Genomic DNA, 13,375 nt, shown 5'->3' on the forward strand with positions numbered 1-13,375 from the left:
TCCATTCAGGTTGGGGCCCCTTTCCCTCGGGTGGGCAGAAGGCTCATGCTGAAGGGCAGAGGAGCAAGTTCACTGCCAGGGTTAACATGCTGTTGGCTGCACGTGTAGCACACCTGCTATACTTCCTGGGACACTAGTTGGGCATCCCAACCTCGGCTGGTCAGCTCCGACTGATGTCTACAGGGCTGCTCTCCAGTTTGGAGTAAAGAGCCCAAGACCTCGGTCCAACCTCCTACTAATATATCTCCACAGTGTGGGGCTTGGGTAGGGGGAGAGCAGCCGTCAGGGTGAGAGCACAGGCCAGACACCGGGCCCCTACCCAGGGGCCGGCTCTGCTTCCATCAGCCTCCCTGTAGGACCTGGGGCAGGTCTGAAGATGCCACGTGATGCAGGATTTCCAAACACTTCTTTTAGAAGCAGAATTCTTATCAAATGCAATATTAGAAGGACCCAACAGCTAGCAGATACGGAGAGCTGCTGGTTGGGGTGGAGGGTGCAGGGATGGCTGGAGTCCCTCTGTTCCCTCCTGTGGTCCCCACTGCCCCCCTCACTTGACATCCCCCACCCCCCGGCCCTCCTCCTGCCCGAGGTTGTACGCCTTCCATGCCCTCCTCAAGAACCTTGGTCAACCTCTGAGGCCCTTCCACCTCCAGTATTGCTGCCTAGGCCCTGCACAAGCATCAGGACAGATGCAGGCCAGAAAAGCAGAAAAGTGTACTGCAGGTCGAGGACCCGGGCTCCTGCTCGTGCTGAGGAGACAAGAATTCATGAAGGCAGCCAGGGACTGCCATCATTGTGCAGTGAGAATAACGTTTATTGAGAATGGCTTGTTACAAACAAAATATATTTATGTATAAAATCTCTGCAATGCAAAAGATCCCTTTTGTCCCCATGTGGCCAGAGTGAACAAAGCCAAATGTCCGCTGTGCTTTGGGGGCTGTGCTGGACCCCCAGCATGTGGACAGGGGGTTGTGGGTGCCACGCGCTGTAGGCAGAAGTTCCTGATGGAGCTTTTTCTCTGGCCCCACTTTCATGATTTTTTCATTACACAATATAGTGTGGTTTGTGTCCTGCCTCCATAACCCTCCCCAGGAAGGTGGCACCATCTTAGGGGCAGGCAGCTTTCTTGTTAATCTTCCACATAGTTGAACCCTAACTTGTGACTTGCCCTGAGAAGCGCAGGGACAGAGCGTTTCTAAATGTCACATGACGGGCTGAGGTGTCATGACCACTGTCCGTGGAGGCTGCTCTCCATGGCCGCCTCCCAGCGTGGGCACGTACCTCACTCACATTCAGCCATCCTTGAAAGCTTCACTTCCTCTCGTTGTTTTCCTTGACACATCTATCCTCACCACAATTTTACTTGGGCCCCTCCTAAGAACGCCCAAACCCCACAGTTGCCACATGTGGTATTCCTGAGCATAGAGCCAGAGCTCCCCGGATCTTGGACCACCCAGCATTAAGGCAATAGAAACGAGACCAGTCTGAAGGCAACGCTAGTCTCACACCCAGAATAGCTGCCCAGCTAACAGCGCCTCCCTCCTGGCCCAGGCTACACCTGGTGTTGAGGAGCAATACGGCTGGGTGGTCTGACAGCCTTCGTAAGCAGAGCCCCTCAGAGCAGCCATGGTGGGGAGGGGCCAGCTGGAGGGGGAGGGCAGCAGCTGCTGCCACGTCCTGCCTTGGGCATTGGAAGACCAAATCGCAGAGGTGCAGGGTGAGTGGGGCTGCTGGGGCACCTCTGCTCCTTTGCCACAGGCAGCCTGTGAGGGGTCGGTACCCCAGCCCCTTTGGAAATGATTCATTTCCTTTATTTTTTAGGTGCAGACCTGGGTTCAAGACCCAGCTCCACCAGACTCCTGGGTAAACTCTCCCCAGACTGGGCCAGATTCGTCTGCAAGGTGAGGGGCCCTGGCACTCAAGCCCACCAGCTGCGAGTCCCCTTTTCTTTGAAAGAGAACTTGGACTGGCTTATCTGTCCCCTGAAGAGAGGTGTCAGTGGTTCCAAAGTACCTGCAATCTATTATTGTCTTATTTGAGGGTTATTCTCACCCCCAGAAGTAAAAACTTAAATCTCAAAAAAAAAAAAGAGAAAAACCCCCACCTACCCAAAAAAAAAAGAAAGAAAGAAAAAGAAGGCAACAGCTCTAGTTCATGCTCTGTGCCATGCTGTGTAATCCTGGGCATGCACCACCCTTCTTGACCCACCATTCTGTGCAAAAGGTCCTGGTGTGCACCGCCGGGGGGGTGGGAGACCACAGGCTGCCCCCTCCATTGCTTCAGAAGCACAGACCCTGTGAGACCTGGGGCTCCCCACACTCAGAGGACAGGCCCCACTGTTGGGACTTAGGCTAGTGTCAGGAGGCCTCCTGGGTGAGGGGCATCTTTGGGGTCCAGGCAGCTGTCCCTAGCCTTCTGGGTCAGGCTTTCCGGAGCACTCACCAGGACCCTGCCCACACCCTTTAGAGCTGGAGTACCTGGAGGGCTGCAGGGGCCTGAGTCCTTTCTTCCTGAGGTCCAGCCCTCCCCAGGAGCCACAGGCCTTGAACCAGCCACAGGAACTTGGGCCCTCTGGGAGGCCGGAAGGGGCGGTGGCATCCATGAAAGGACAGGGGGCTCTGCAGCACTTCCAGGGAGAAGGGCGAGGACAGCTCCCAGCACGGCCAGGGTTAGCTACAGTCTGCAAACACACAGATGCTGTCCTGATAAGCATCTCTCTCAAGGGCTTGGTCCCTCGGTCTGTGGGGAGATGGGCTCAGACCTCTCCCCTGGCCCAGGGTCTGGCTCGCAGGCAACAAGGGTACTGGCGGTACTGGACGTCTCCTGGACACAGTTGGAGTCAGGCTCGGGGTCTTGGGGGAAGCTCCGCTAGGATGCTCTGGGGGTGCCTCCAGCAACCAGCAGGTAAGCTGGGTAAGTGGCAGGATGACACTCACCACTGGTGGATGAAGCAGGAATGCTGCAGCCTCCCGGAGTTCCCTAGGGGTACTGCCACACGGGCTGAGGCCGCAGCTCTGCATCGGAGCCCCAGCAGCCCTAGGGCCTGGACCAGGGCCTTCTGAGCGGGCCCAGCTCGGGTGGGGCCGGCTGGGGTGTGAGGGCCGAGGCCCGCCGAGCTCCGCTGTCAGCTGTCTAAGTAGACAAACAGGATGTCCTCATCTGTGCCGTAGCTGGTTCTGGCCTCCTCGAAGTTACTGACGCTGGTGCTGCACATCCCTGGGGCAGGAGGGGCAGAGCAGGGCAGCGGGCTGGGAGAGAGCGTCGCGGCGCGGCGCTGGCACCCAGGGATGCCGGGGAAGTCTGACCATATCCCGCCTGCCTGGCCCCCACTCAGCACACAAGACTTCCACCCCCAAGAAGCCCTTCTTGCCTCTTGTGGCCTTTATGAGCTTGTCCCTGAGACCTCCCCAGTTTAGCAGATGGAGAAAGAGAGGCCCAGAAAGGGGATAAAACATGCTCGAGGCCACACAGGGCAAACCTGTGAGTCAGCGCAGTCCTTCCCCATCCCCAGGGCAGTAGGGAGCCCTGGAGGGGTCTAGAGAAGGGGCTGGCAGACTCTCTGATGTGTGTGCTGACTGTTCCCGGGAGAGGAGAGTGGGGAGGGAAAGAAACTGCAGTCTATACAGCAGGAGCCCGTGGGCGGGGCCCTGGGCCGTGGTGTGGAGCTAGTGCTGTGGGAGGGAGAGCTGGCCGGGCCGGTAATGACGGGGTGTGGAGGAGGCCAGCGCGGCCCCGCTGCCTGGCCAGAGGGGTGGCACAGATGACAGGAGCCCAGGAGGAGCAGGGGTTTTGGGGAGAAGGCGGCAAGGGAGGTCTTGGCCCCGCCAAGTTGAATGGGAAGGAGTTGGGAGGGCCAGGCGAATGTAGCCGCACCACCCACCGTCCCCAACCCCGTCCTCGTCAGCCACACTCACGGTCAGCATACGCTGGGTTGTTGTAGAAGATGGAGCCGGTGACCCGGTTGTAGCCACGCAGCACGATGAAGTGGCCCTGGTAGTCGGGGGTGCGGCAGAAGCAGCGGTGGCCGCGCGGGGCGAAGCAGCAGTACTTGGCGGGGCTGGAGCAGAGGTCGCAGTGCAGCACCCCTGAGTTCACCAATACAATGGCCACGTGGCCCTGCGCCAGGTGCGCCTGGATGTCCTGCACGCTCACCGTGCTGTGGGTGGGAGGAGGGGAAGCTGGCACCGCTGGGCCCACTCCTCATCTTTCAAGTGGAGCCCTAGCTGGAACCTGTGTCACACAGCTTGGGGAGTGGCTTGTCTTCCCTCTGCCCCGAGCTCCTTGCAAGTGGGAACATCTTGCTTTGTCACCGTGGTCCAGGCTCAGCCCAGGGCCAAACACAGGACCACTGGAGGGTGTCTCTGAGTATGCCCAAGGACAAGCTGGCCCCGTCAGACCCTTCGGGGGTGGCAGGTCAGCTCCAGACAGGCCCATCAAGGGCTAGTGGAGCAGCACATGGGACCCCGCCTCCTGGACTGGGAAGTGAATTATTTTAGCCAGGCACCTCCACTGGTCCTTTACCCTAAATCATGTGTGGTTTACATTGGAAACTGTCGGTCCAGTTTAATTCCCCAAATCTGAGCCAAGCAGTGCTTTGCCAGTCTCAAAACCAAATGCTTCTCTGAAAGGGCTATTTTTCTTTTTTGCCAAGGCTCCTTGTGGGAGAAGTGGCTGTCTAGGAAGAGCTGGTCAGCAGCGCTTCCAGGAGAATCCCCAAACCAGCAGAGCCAGCTGCCCCATGGAGTGCGGCCCCACCCAGAGGCAGCAAGTCCAAGGCCAGGGGCTCCACCATCTTTCCTGGCTCCTTCCTTAGCAGTCTCAGCAGTGATGGCCTGAGCACCAGTGGCCTGGCCCCACTCCAGCCCATGGCTGAGTCACATGGCAATTTGGTTCGTTGCCTCAGCCCAAGGAAACATGTCATTTTCCCATTTGGTCTTTGAAATGAAATACTAACTGGCTGACTTCCCAATGGTATGTACAAGAGTGAGATTTCAGCTACAGAAAAAAAGCAGGGGCTGGGCTGGAAGGAAAGGCAGAGGGTGGCATGGGATAACTGTGGGTGGAAGTGTCAGGTTGGGGTCACAGCAGGACTGAGTAGCTGGGGGCGGGGCGGGGAATGGCGGGGGAGGGGGTGGGCGTGGGGGGCTCACACCACTTTTCCCTTCCTCTGTTTCCTCAGCTGAGGAATGAGGACAGCACCAGTGTCCCACTCAACAAGACAGCACCTGTCAAGTGCCACGAAATCAACATTCGCTGCCTTTCCTTCCAACGTGTGTTCATGTGGCATAAGGATGCATGGAAACTCTTCCTGTTTTCTAAGTCACCTATAGTGTGGCTTGTTAAATGAAAATAGAAATCTGTAAAGAACAGGGAAACCTGAGAAGAGAAACCTGAGGGGAGCCCGGCCGGGACCTGAGCCAATAGGCCTGAGAGAGGAAGAAAGCCACTTGTATCCGGGCAAGTTACTCCCAGGCTCTGCCTGAATCCTGCCCCCACGTAGAGATGAGAAGGGGAAACCCATGTAAGGTCATAGCAGCCCATGAGGAGATCTGGGAGCCAGGCCTCCCCAGATAACCTACACACTGGGCTGCCCTGTTACCCTCCATCACTGTGCCAGCATGCTCCTCAGGTTGTCACCCCTTCCTTCAGGTTCCTGTTCTGTCCCATGCCACCATTCCGTGAGCAGCCCAAGGACCGGCTGGAATGTGTCTTGCTCACCTGTCCCTCCAGCCCCTGCTCAGAATCCATCCCAGGCTGAAGCCTTGTGTACAGTAGACCATGTAGTCCCACTGGTCCCCATTTCATGGATGAAAAACCAAGGCTCAGGGGGGCAAGTCAGTACCCATGGCCACCCGAGCAGGAAACCCCAGTTCTGCCTGTCTCCCAAGGCCCTCGCCTTTCCTGTACACTCCAAGTCTGCGGGTGAGCAGGTACGCAAGAGAGGGTGTCAGCAGGCTCACCATTTCTCTACCAGCACCTTGGAGGCCTTGGCTTGTGCAAACAGCTGGTTCACCCGGGTTTCCTCTGTGTCAAAGTGCTTCCTGTAAAAAGACTGAAGAGAAAAGAACAGGCTGGAGGGGCCGCCCACCCTGGCTGTCCTCACCCATTTGGACAAAGAGCACGTTATGGAGTCAGAGACGGTGGGAGAGTGGAGGAGCCTGGCCTGCCATAGGAGACGGCATATGCAGCACGTGAGCAGAAAGCTGCATGTCCCGAGCCCGCAGGGTGACTTGCCAGTGTGCACAGGACCACACAGAGGCAGGAAGAGGATGCTCAGGGGACGGGGGGGCAGCTGAGCTCGGGTTGCTTCCCTGGGCAGGTCAGTCGCCCCTGGGCTTGTGCCTCTGGCAGGCATGAGCAGGAGTCTGAATAAATGAGCAAAGGGGCAGCTGAGCCCATCTAACTGCTCAGCCACCACTCGGCTTAGCCAGGTGAGGTCCATAGAACAGACTTGGTTTGGTGCAGGGACCTCAGGAGAGTTTCCGGGGAGTGGGAGCTTTACTCATGGGGAAGGCAGAAATGACCTTGTTCTTGGGCCCTTTTCTCTGCCTCGTGCCAATGGTGAGAGCCTTGTTCCCCCAGCCTGGAAGGTTCCGAGGAGAGTTAGTTGATTGGCACTGGCCACTGCTCGGCAACCCTCTTGCCAAGGAGGCCAGCAGGGACTGCGCTCTGCCAAGTTTCAGAGCCTGGGCTGAGCTCTGCCTCAGTGGCAGGCAAGACCAGCTCTAGCTGTTCAGGGAGGGAAAATGCACGGGTGTGTTGACGAGGCTACGCTGGCATTCTTTTTCAGGAGAAAAAAAAAAAAGATGATATTTTGGTTTTGTCTTTCAGAATACCTATTACCCATGAGAAGGAAGAAAATGGGCAAATAATTGTTGGATGAGGTCAGAATGGTGAGCTCTGAGGCCTTGGGCCCTGCCTTGGCTAAGGGACAGGGGAAGGGCACAGAAGGAACCCTGAGACGCTCTTCTGCATCCCTGTCTTCCAGTCCTCAAGTCTGTTGAAGGCAGTCAGCAGGGTTCTCTGGGGCAGGGGTGCCAGGAGGGACCCAACTTGCTGTTCAAATCCTCTGGGCAGGCTGAACCTCAAGGTCACTTGGTCTTACCAGCTTGAAGTCCTTCCCATGGCACATCTGCCACGCTCCCTGGTTTCTGCACACCTGTGTGTCCATGCGGTGTCCAGGCCTTGCCCGTACCCTCTTCTAACAACTGGACCTGGTGGTCGGCCACTCACCTGGTTTTTGTAGCCCTTGTCAACGCCCAGGGTCTGGGTACAGAAGCGGTGCCTCACGCCAAAATGGCGCATCAGGTAGGCTAGGTCGATGGTCCAGATGCTCCTGGTGAGCTGCAGCTCCTGCAGGGCGCTCTCGAACTCCCCGTCATCCAGCTGGCCCAGGTACCTGTGGGCAGACAGGCCACGGAGGCCAGTTCACCTCGAGGGGAAGCTGGTCTGGTCACCCTTCACCTGTGGGTCCATCAGCCACTGGCAGAGCTTCCACTCCCCAGAAAGCTCTGTCCTTTGTCATGAAACCCTATGTCCCCCCTGGACACAACCTGAGGCTGCTTGGGCACCGTGCTGGCCTTAGAGTCGAGAGCCTGAATTCTGCTTCTCCCATCTCCTGCTGTCTGTGTGACTTTGGGCAAGTCACTGCCCTCTCTGGCCTCGCTAGTTTCATCTCTAAGATGAGGTGGTGGGACCACATCAGTGGTTTTCTAAGCTTTACTCGGATAATTCTTCTGTTGAACCCTATCTTGCCTAGAATTCCAGGATGTAAAAAGGATAAGGGAAAAGCTGCTCCGGGGTCCCAGGCAGCCATCTAAAAATTCTCCTACAAGGTGACAGCTATGGTTCCTCCAAGCTCTGATGGTCAAGGTTCCTGTGATGATCACACAGCCTCAGCTCAGTGCTTGGCTACCCAGTGACCCTGTCTTCCAGGGGCCTGAGGCCGAAGAGATGGAAGGCCCTGTGTCCCAGTCATGGGGTCACTCTGTGGACCAGGACTGGGCACCTGGGACTTCCCTGCCAGCCCCAGAGCTCCCAGGCATTCCCAGGGTGCACACTTGGAAAGCCTGGCCCATCCCTCGCTTGCTTTTGCAGATGGGACTGAGCCGGACTAGAAGCTCGGCCTCCCACAAGCCCCAACCAAGGACAGCCGCATGGATAATGGATCCCAGCCCGGTCTCCCCCTGCAGCCAGAGCATGCGGTGCGGATGAGGAGGGCCCTGGCCGGCCTACTCACCGCAGCACCATCCTGGAGCAGGCCAGCCCACAGTCCCAGTGGTAGAGCTGCTGGATGATGGGCACAGGCAGCTGCACAAAGTCCCCTGCAGGGAAGCACAGGGAGGTCATGGACCCTTGGCACAGTGCCTGTCACTGCCACCTCCACTGGACCCATCGTCATTGGGCCCTGCCCAGATCCTGCAGGTGCTGTTCAGGGGCCAATCCCCAGCCTTTCAGGTCCCCAAATCCATTCTCATTACAACAGCAGTGATCTTCCCAAAATACCAGTCAGAGCAGGTCAGCCCTACACAAAATCCCCCAGTGGGTTGGTTCCCGTCTCTCTTAATGCCTTAATGGCTGCTGCCCCAGCAGCCTCTGCCTCCGCACCTGTCATTTTCACCCGACCATCCCATCCTCCAGGCAGAATTTTCACCTGTTGTGATCCCTTATGCCCCCGGGCCTTTGCTCACCTGCTCCCTCTGCCTGGACTCTCCTGGCCTCCCAGGTGCTCGAGCTCACTCCTGTTTTTGTGTATCTTCTCCATGATGCTACCCCTGTCCGCCCCGCCCCCTACTCTGTGCACTCACAGCCCCACAGGCCGCTCTCTCAGAGCCCTTTTTGGTGGGAGCTCCAAGGAGACGGGGCCAGGGCCAGCACGTGACAGGTGCTCAGCAGATATTCATGTCTGAATTCATGAGGCCTCTGGAGTTTGTCTGACTTCAAAGCCCCCAGGGCCACCAAGGTGTGACGACCACGGTTGAGAGGAGGGGACTGTCCTATAATCTGTGTATGTGGAATGCTACCCTGGGCGACTTCTCAATCTGTCCTTGCCAGGCAGAGAGGTAGAGTAGAAAGGGCCCGCCCTAAGTGTACTAGCCCCAGCTTGGCCACCGGCCACCGGCCAGCTGTGGGCTGAGCAACTGACTTCCTCTTACTGGACTGAGTCTGGCCATCTCTAAAGTTGGGGACTTTGGTCTGATTCAGTCATTCAATCAACAAATATTTTCCAAGGGCCTAGCAAGTGCCTGGCATGTTTACGAGAGATACAGCAGTGAGTGACAGGTCCCTGTCCTGGCAAACACTGAAAACAAGCAAGTTTAAGAGAAAAACCGGGGGCTTAGGCTAGGGGAAACGGTGGGGGTGTGCCTTAGAGAGGCAAGAGGTAGAGAGCGCAAGGCAGAGGGAGAACAGCGTGCACTGAGGGCCTGAGGCAGGGGCGAGCTGGCGGCGCCGGCAGGACCCTCCCACTCTGCCCTTCCATGAATCTGGACAAAGTTCAGAGTCTAAAGGACCAGGAGGAACTTCCCTTCAGTAGTCACCACCACTCACTGCTCGCTCATGACACCCATTCAGGACATGAAAAGCCTGCCCACATTGTTTCCTCACCTCAGGTCTCTGGGGCCTTTCTTGAACCCAAGACCAGCCGGTGCAGAGCCGTCCCGGGAGCCTGCCTGCCCCCCACTGCATGCCCCCAGCATGAGGGCCACGCATTAGCCCTGGAGGCCATCCTCGCCTTCCGACCTACTGGCCTCGTCTGGGCAGTGCCTTCTTAAAAGGAGTCCCGTGCTCCTACTCTCCTGTGTCTAAATCCGCCCCCGCCCTCACGGCCTGGCACAGATGCCACCACTTCGGGGCCATCTCTGAAAAAGCCACGCCCTTTCCTTCATCGGCACTCCGCCAGGCCTGAGTTCACACTTTGCCTCCCAGAGGGGACCCTGGCACCGAGCTTGTCTGTGCCCTTCTGGGCCGTTGTACATTCCTAAGAGGCAGTGACCTGTGGCGGCTCCTTTGCTGCATGGTACTGGTCTCTCTCTCCAGACTCCTCACCCTCAAGGGCACGCAGCAGCGTGGGAGGCAGGATGGCATGGGCGAGGGCAGGCCACCCACTGGCTGAGTCACCTGAGAGGCACCTGACTTCCCTGAGCCTGCTTCCGCCTTTATGAAATGCACCATCACAGACACCAGCCAGCAAGGTGGTGGGAGCGCTCAGGGCAAGGAGGTGTGTAGAGCCCTTTGTGGGTGCTGATGTGAACCCTGCCTCCATCCAGCTGGGAGGGGGCCCGGCACACTGAGTCCAGGCCTGGCTGAGGCTTTGTTCCCTCCTTCCCCCGACCCCAGGTGCCTTTAAAAGGAACCCAGGCACTTCATTCAAGGCCTTCACACATTCTCCTCCTCCCATTGCCATGGATTCAGTGCTGAGGGCTTACTCCCGCCTGACCTTTGCCTGTCTTCTCCAAATTCCACCTCAGCTCCTCTGCCATCTCTGTACACAGAAGCCAGAGGGATGCCATCCATAGCGTCCCACTGCTCTTAGGATAAAGTTCTCACAATTTACCATAGCCTGCAGGCCCTGCCCAAGCAGGACCTACCAGCCTCATCTTTGCCTTTACCCCTCATTTACCCTGTTCCTGTTACTCTGGGCACCCATCGAGCTTCATTCCACTCCAGGGCCTTTGCACATACAGCTCTCTCTACCTGGAACTCTCTTTCCCTTGCTGTTCTTAAGGCTTCCCCTGATGGTCATTTCGGTCTCAGCTCAAAGTCTCCTCTTCAGAAATGCTTTTTCTGGCTACATCTTCAGAGTGAGGGAGCCCGCCGTCACAGCATGCTGTTTGTTTCCCTCACAGTACTTAGCAAAAGTCAGTCAGTCGATCAGGCTCTTCTGTCTCCCCACTAGCCTGGAAGCTTCCTGAGGGCAGAGAATTTGCTAATCTCGTTCACTGGTATTCCCAGTGCCTGGTGTCTGATGCTTAGTAGTAATTCAACATTTGTTGGAAGAAATGAACTTGTTGAGCACCCACCGTGTGTTAGGATCTGGGGACACTGTGTGACTAAGATCCAAACCCTGCCCTCCAGGGATTCATACTCTAAAATAATTCCCCCCAATGGGCTGAGTGGAGGAGAGCTCTATGCAGGGTATTGTCCCCCCATGGTGGGGTGCCTCCCTTTTCAAGAATTCCCTGTGGACATAAACGGCCTTTGTGTTTTTCTCTACACAGGCTGTTTATTCCCCAGCCTTTCCTCTTATATATCCCTTAATTTGGAACGTTGTCTCCCATCTCTAAACGTCCGAATGCTCTGGTCCCTTTCCTTCTCTGAGACCCTCAATATGGATTATTTGAGGTGGTGTCCGTATTCCCCAGTGGACAAATGGAGAATTCTTCAGGGGTAGGTGGGGACAAGGTGGCATTTACCTCCTCCTAGCCCTCAGCCCAGAGCAGGCACCCAGACATGCTTGGTGACTGGAACATGCTTTTCCCCAAAGGCCTTATCCCTTGAGATGCCAGGGGCCTACCTGTCACCGCAATGCCCAGCACTCCCACCCCCAGGCTTCCAGACTACAGCCTGTTCATGGCTCCCTCCTTACTCTGTACCGCAGGCTCTGGTATGGACTAGCTGGGCTTTGAGTCTGTCTGTACTTTCTCCTATGCCCAGCTGTAAATGTGGCACAGGGCAGTTGCTCTGAGCTCTGCTGCCCCTTTTCTTCTTGCCCTGATCCTTTAAACTCCTTGATCCTGAGGTCCCGAAGAGCTGAACATCCCCTTGTGGCCGCCCCCAGTCTTGGCACCAGCAGGTCTGCCCATAGGGACCCACAGACACTCCTGTGGGGAATGATAAGAGTAGGCGAGGTCTTCCAAGCCCAAAGCTGCTACAAGATGTTGATGCCTGAAGCAAAGGGACTGTCCCACGTGAGAACTAGGGTCTGCCTAGAAGGCCCTGGCTGGCTTCAGTTGGCAGCTGTCACCAAGGAAGGAACGCAGCTCACTGGCCCTGAGTACTTAACCCCTCTCAGCCTCAGTCAGCTCATCCATAAAAGTGAAAATCACAAGGCAGCCTTCTTCATGGGGTGGTGATGAGGATTAACGAGGCACTGCATGTAAAACACAGCACAGTGCCTGCTAGAGAAAGCTCTCTGTGAAGGTGAGCCATTACTCCACTGACACTGAGGCTCAGGAAAAGCAAGCGCCTGGTCCGACATCACAGAGTTGGAGTAGGATGCAAATCCCAGGGTAGCATTAGACGGTACTCCTTGCTGCAAACGCAAGAGACCACTTCCTCGGGTGACACTGTGGTTCCACTGAGGCGTTAGTGTCAGGTTCCCACGCGCTCGCTCTTGTCCTCTCCCATGAGTTGGCAACTCACTTCAGAGTTTACTACGGTAGTACTACCACTACCACTGTCTCGTTCTCATCAACCCTGTGCCTTAAGCAGAGAAGAAATCACTCCTTTCCCCCTCCCCCACCTAGAGAAGCAAACTGAAGACCGTGACACTGAATGTCAGTCTTGGTTTCCACCCCAAAGGAACTCAGGCCACCTCGGCGCAGAAGGAACCAGAGGGTGAAGAACTGTACAGGACAAAACGCTGAGTCCGGGAGGCCAGGTAAGGGCCCTCCCATTGCTCTGTGCTCTCAGCAGTTCCTTGCGCTTCTAGGCCTTGGTTTCCCCAGGGGTCAGGATCTCCCAAGGCGACTCCAGCAGGACTTTTTGCTTCTGGGGAAGGTGGCGCCCCAGCCTCACACGCTGGGACCCTCCCCACCATGACCGCTACCAGAGCTGACTGGGGTCTCAGCCCTGGGAGTATCAGGAAACCCCAACTGACAGGGGCTGGAGGGTAGGGAACCAAGGCGGCTGCGTACACCTGGCCAAGTTTCGCTGGAAGCTCTATAGCCTCGCCGGAGGCGGCGGTCGGCCCAAGGTCGCGCGCGCGGCCGGACCCTGCCCCGCGCTGTGGAGGGGTGGGAGTACCCCTCGTTCCCGAGTGAGGGCTGGGCCCTCAGGGAGGCACTAACCGGGCTCGAGCGGCGACCCCGCTGCCTCCGCCTCCGTCCTCATGACCCGGGCGGCGCGGGGCGCCCATGGCCCCGGCCTGGCGCCGGCTGTAGCTTCGGCTGGGGCGGGAGTGGGACCGGAACGTGTAAGGCTCCTCCACCGCCACCTCCACCGCCAGCGCGGTGGGGAGAAGAAGAGGCGGTGGCAGAGCCTCCCCAAGCCCCGCCCCGGCCCCTCCAGGCCTCAGATCCTGGGACCCCGCCCCTTCCATAAGCTCCTCCCCTTCCCTGGGCCTCCAAAGAGGCCACCCCTTTCCCATCCCTCGTCCTATTACTAGAGGCCCCCCGCCTCCTGATCTAAGCCCGCCCGGGCCAGTCGCAGCCTT

The 13,375-nt window shown here is 57.5% G+C and overlaps 1 protein-coding gene across 2 annotated transcripts; it reads right to left on the bottom strand.

The window, feature by feature from the left end:
• Positions 1 to 796: 796 nt before the first annotated feature.
• GUCD1 (guanylyl cyclase domain containing 1) lies at positions 797 to 13,223 on the bottom strand. Of its 2 annotated transcripts, XR_004422075.1 has the most exons (7): positions 13,011 to 13,223; positions 8,240 to 8,324; positions 7,234 to 7,399; positions 5,961 to 6,052; positions 3,915 to 4,156; positions 2,937 to 3,216; positions 797 to 2,680 (listed from the first exon to the last, which is right to left on the bottom strand). XR_004422075.1 is itself a non-coding variant. In XM_033097550.1 (6 exons), exons 1-6 carry the CDS (start codon positions 13,051 to 13,053, stop codon positions 3,125 to 3,127), a joined length of 720 nt encoding a protein of 239 aa, XP_032953441.1. In that variant the 5' UTR covers positions 13,054 to 13,223; the 3' UTR covers positions 797 to 3,124. The 2 variants fall into 2 exon arrangements, 1 of the variants encoding a protein (XP_032953441.1); XM_033097550.1 differs by having other exon boundaries at positions 797 to 3,216.
• Positions 13,224 to 13,375: the final 152 nt, after the last annotated feature.

Source organism: Rhinolophus ferrumequinum, chromosome 25 (genome assembly GCF_004115265.2).
Source record: "Rhinolophus ferrumequinum isolate MPI-CBG mRhiFer1 chromosome 25, mRhiFer1_v1.p, whole genome shotgun sequence".
Lineage (NCBI taxonomy): Eukaryota > Metazoa > Chordata > Mammalia > Chiroptera > Rhinolophidae > Rhinolophus > Rhinolophus ferrumequinum.

What these genes read in the sequence shown, in the direction of transcription:
- GUCD1 (XM_033097550.1), bottom strand. Translation starts at nt 13,053, where the DNA reads ATGAGGACGGAGGCGGAGGCAGCGGGGTCGCCGCTCGAGCCCG. An exon ending in ACAAGGGCTACAAAAACCAG is followed by an intron (nt 6,053 to 7,233) that starts GTGAGTGGCCGA and finishes TTTTCTCTTCAG; the next exon opens with TCTTTTTACAGGAAGCACTT. An exon ending in AAGGTGCTGGTAGAGAAATG is followed by an intron (nt 4,157 to 5,960) that starts GTGAGCCTGCTG and finishes TCCCACCCACAG; the next exon opens with CACGGTGAGCGTGCAGGACA.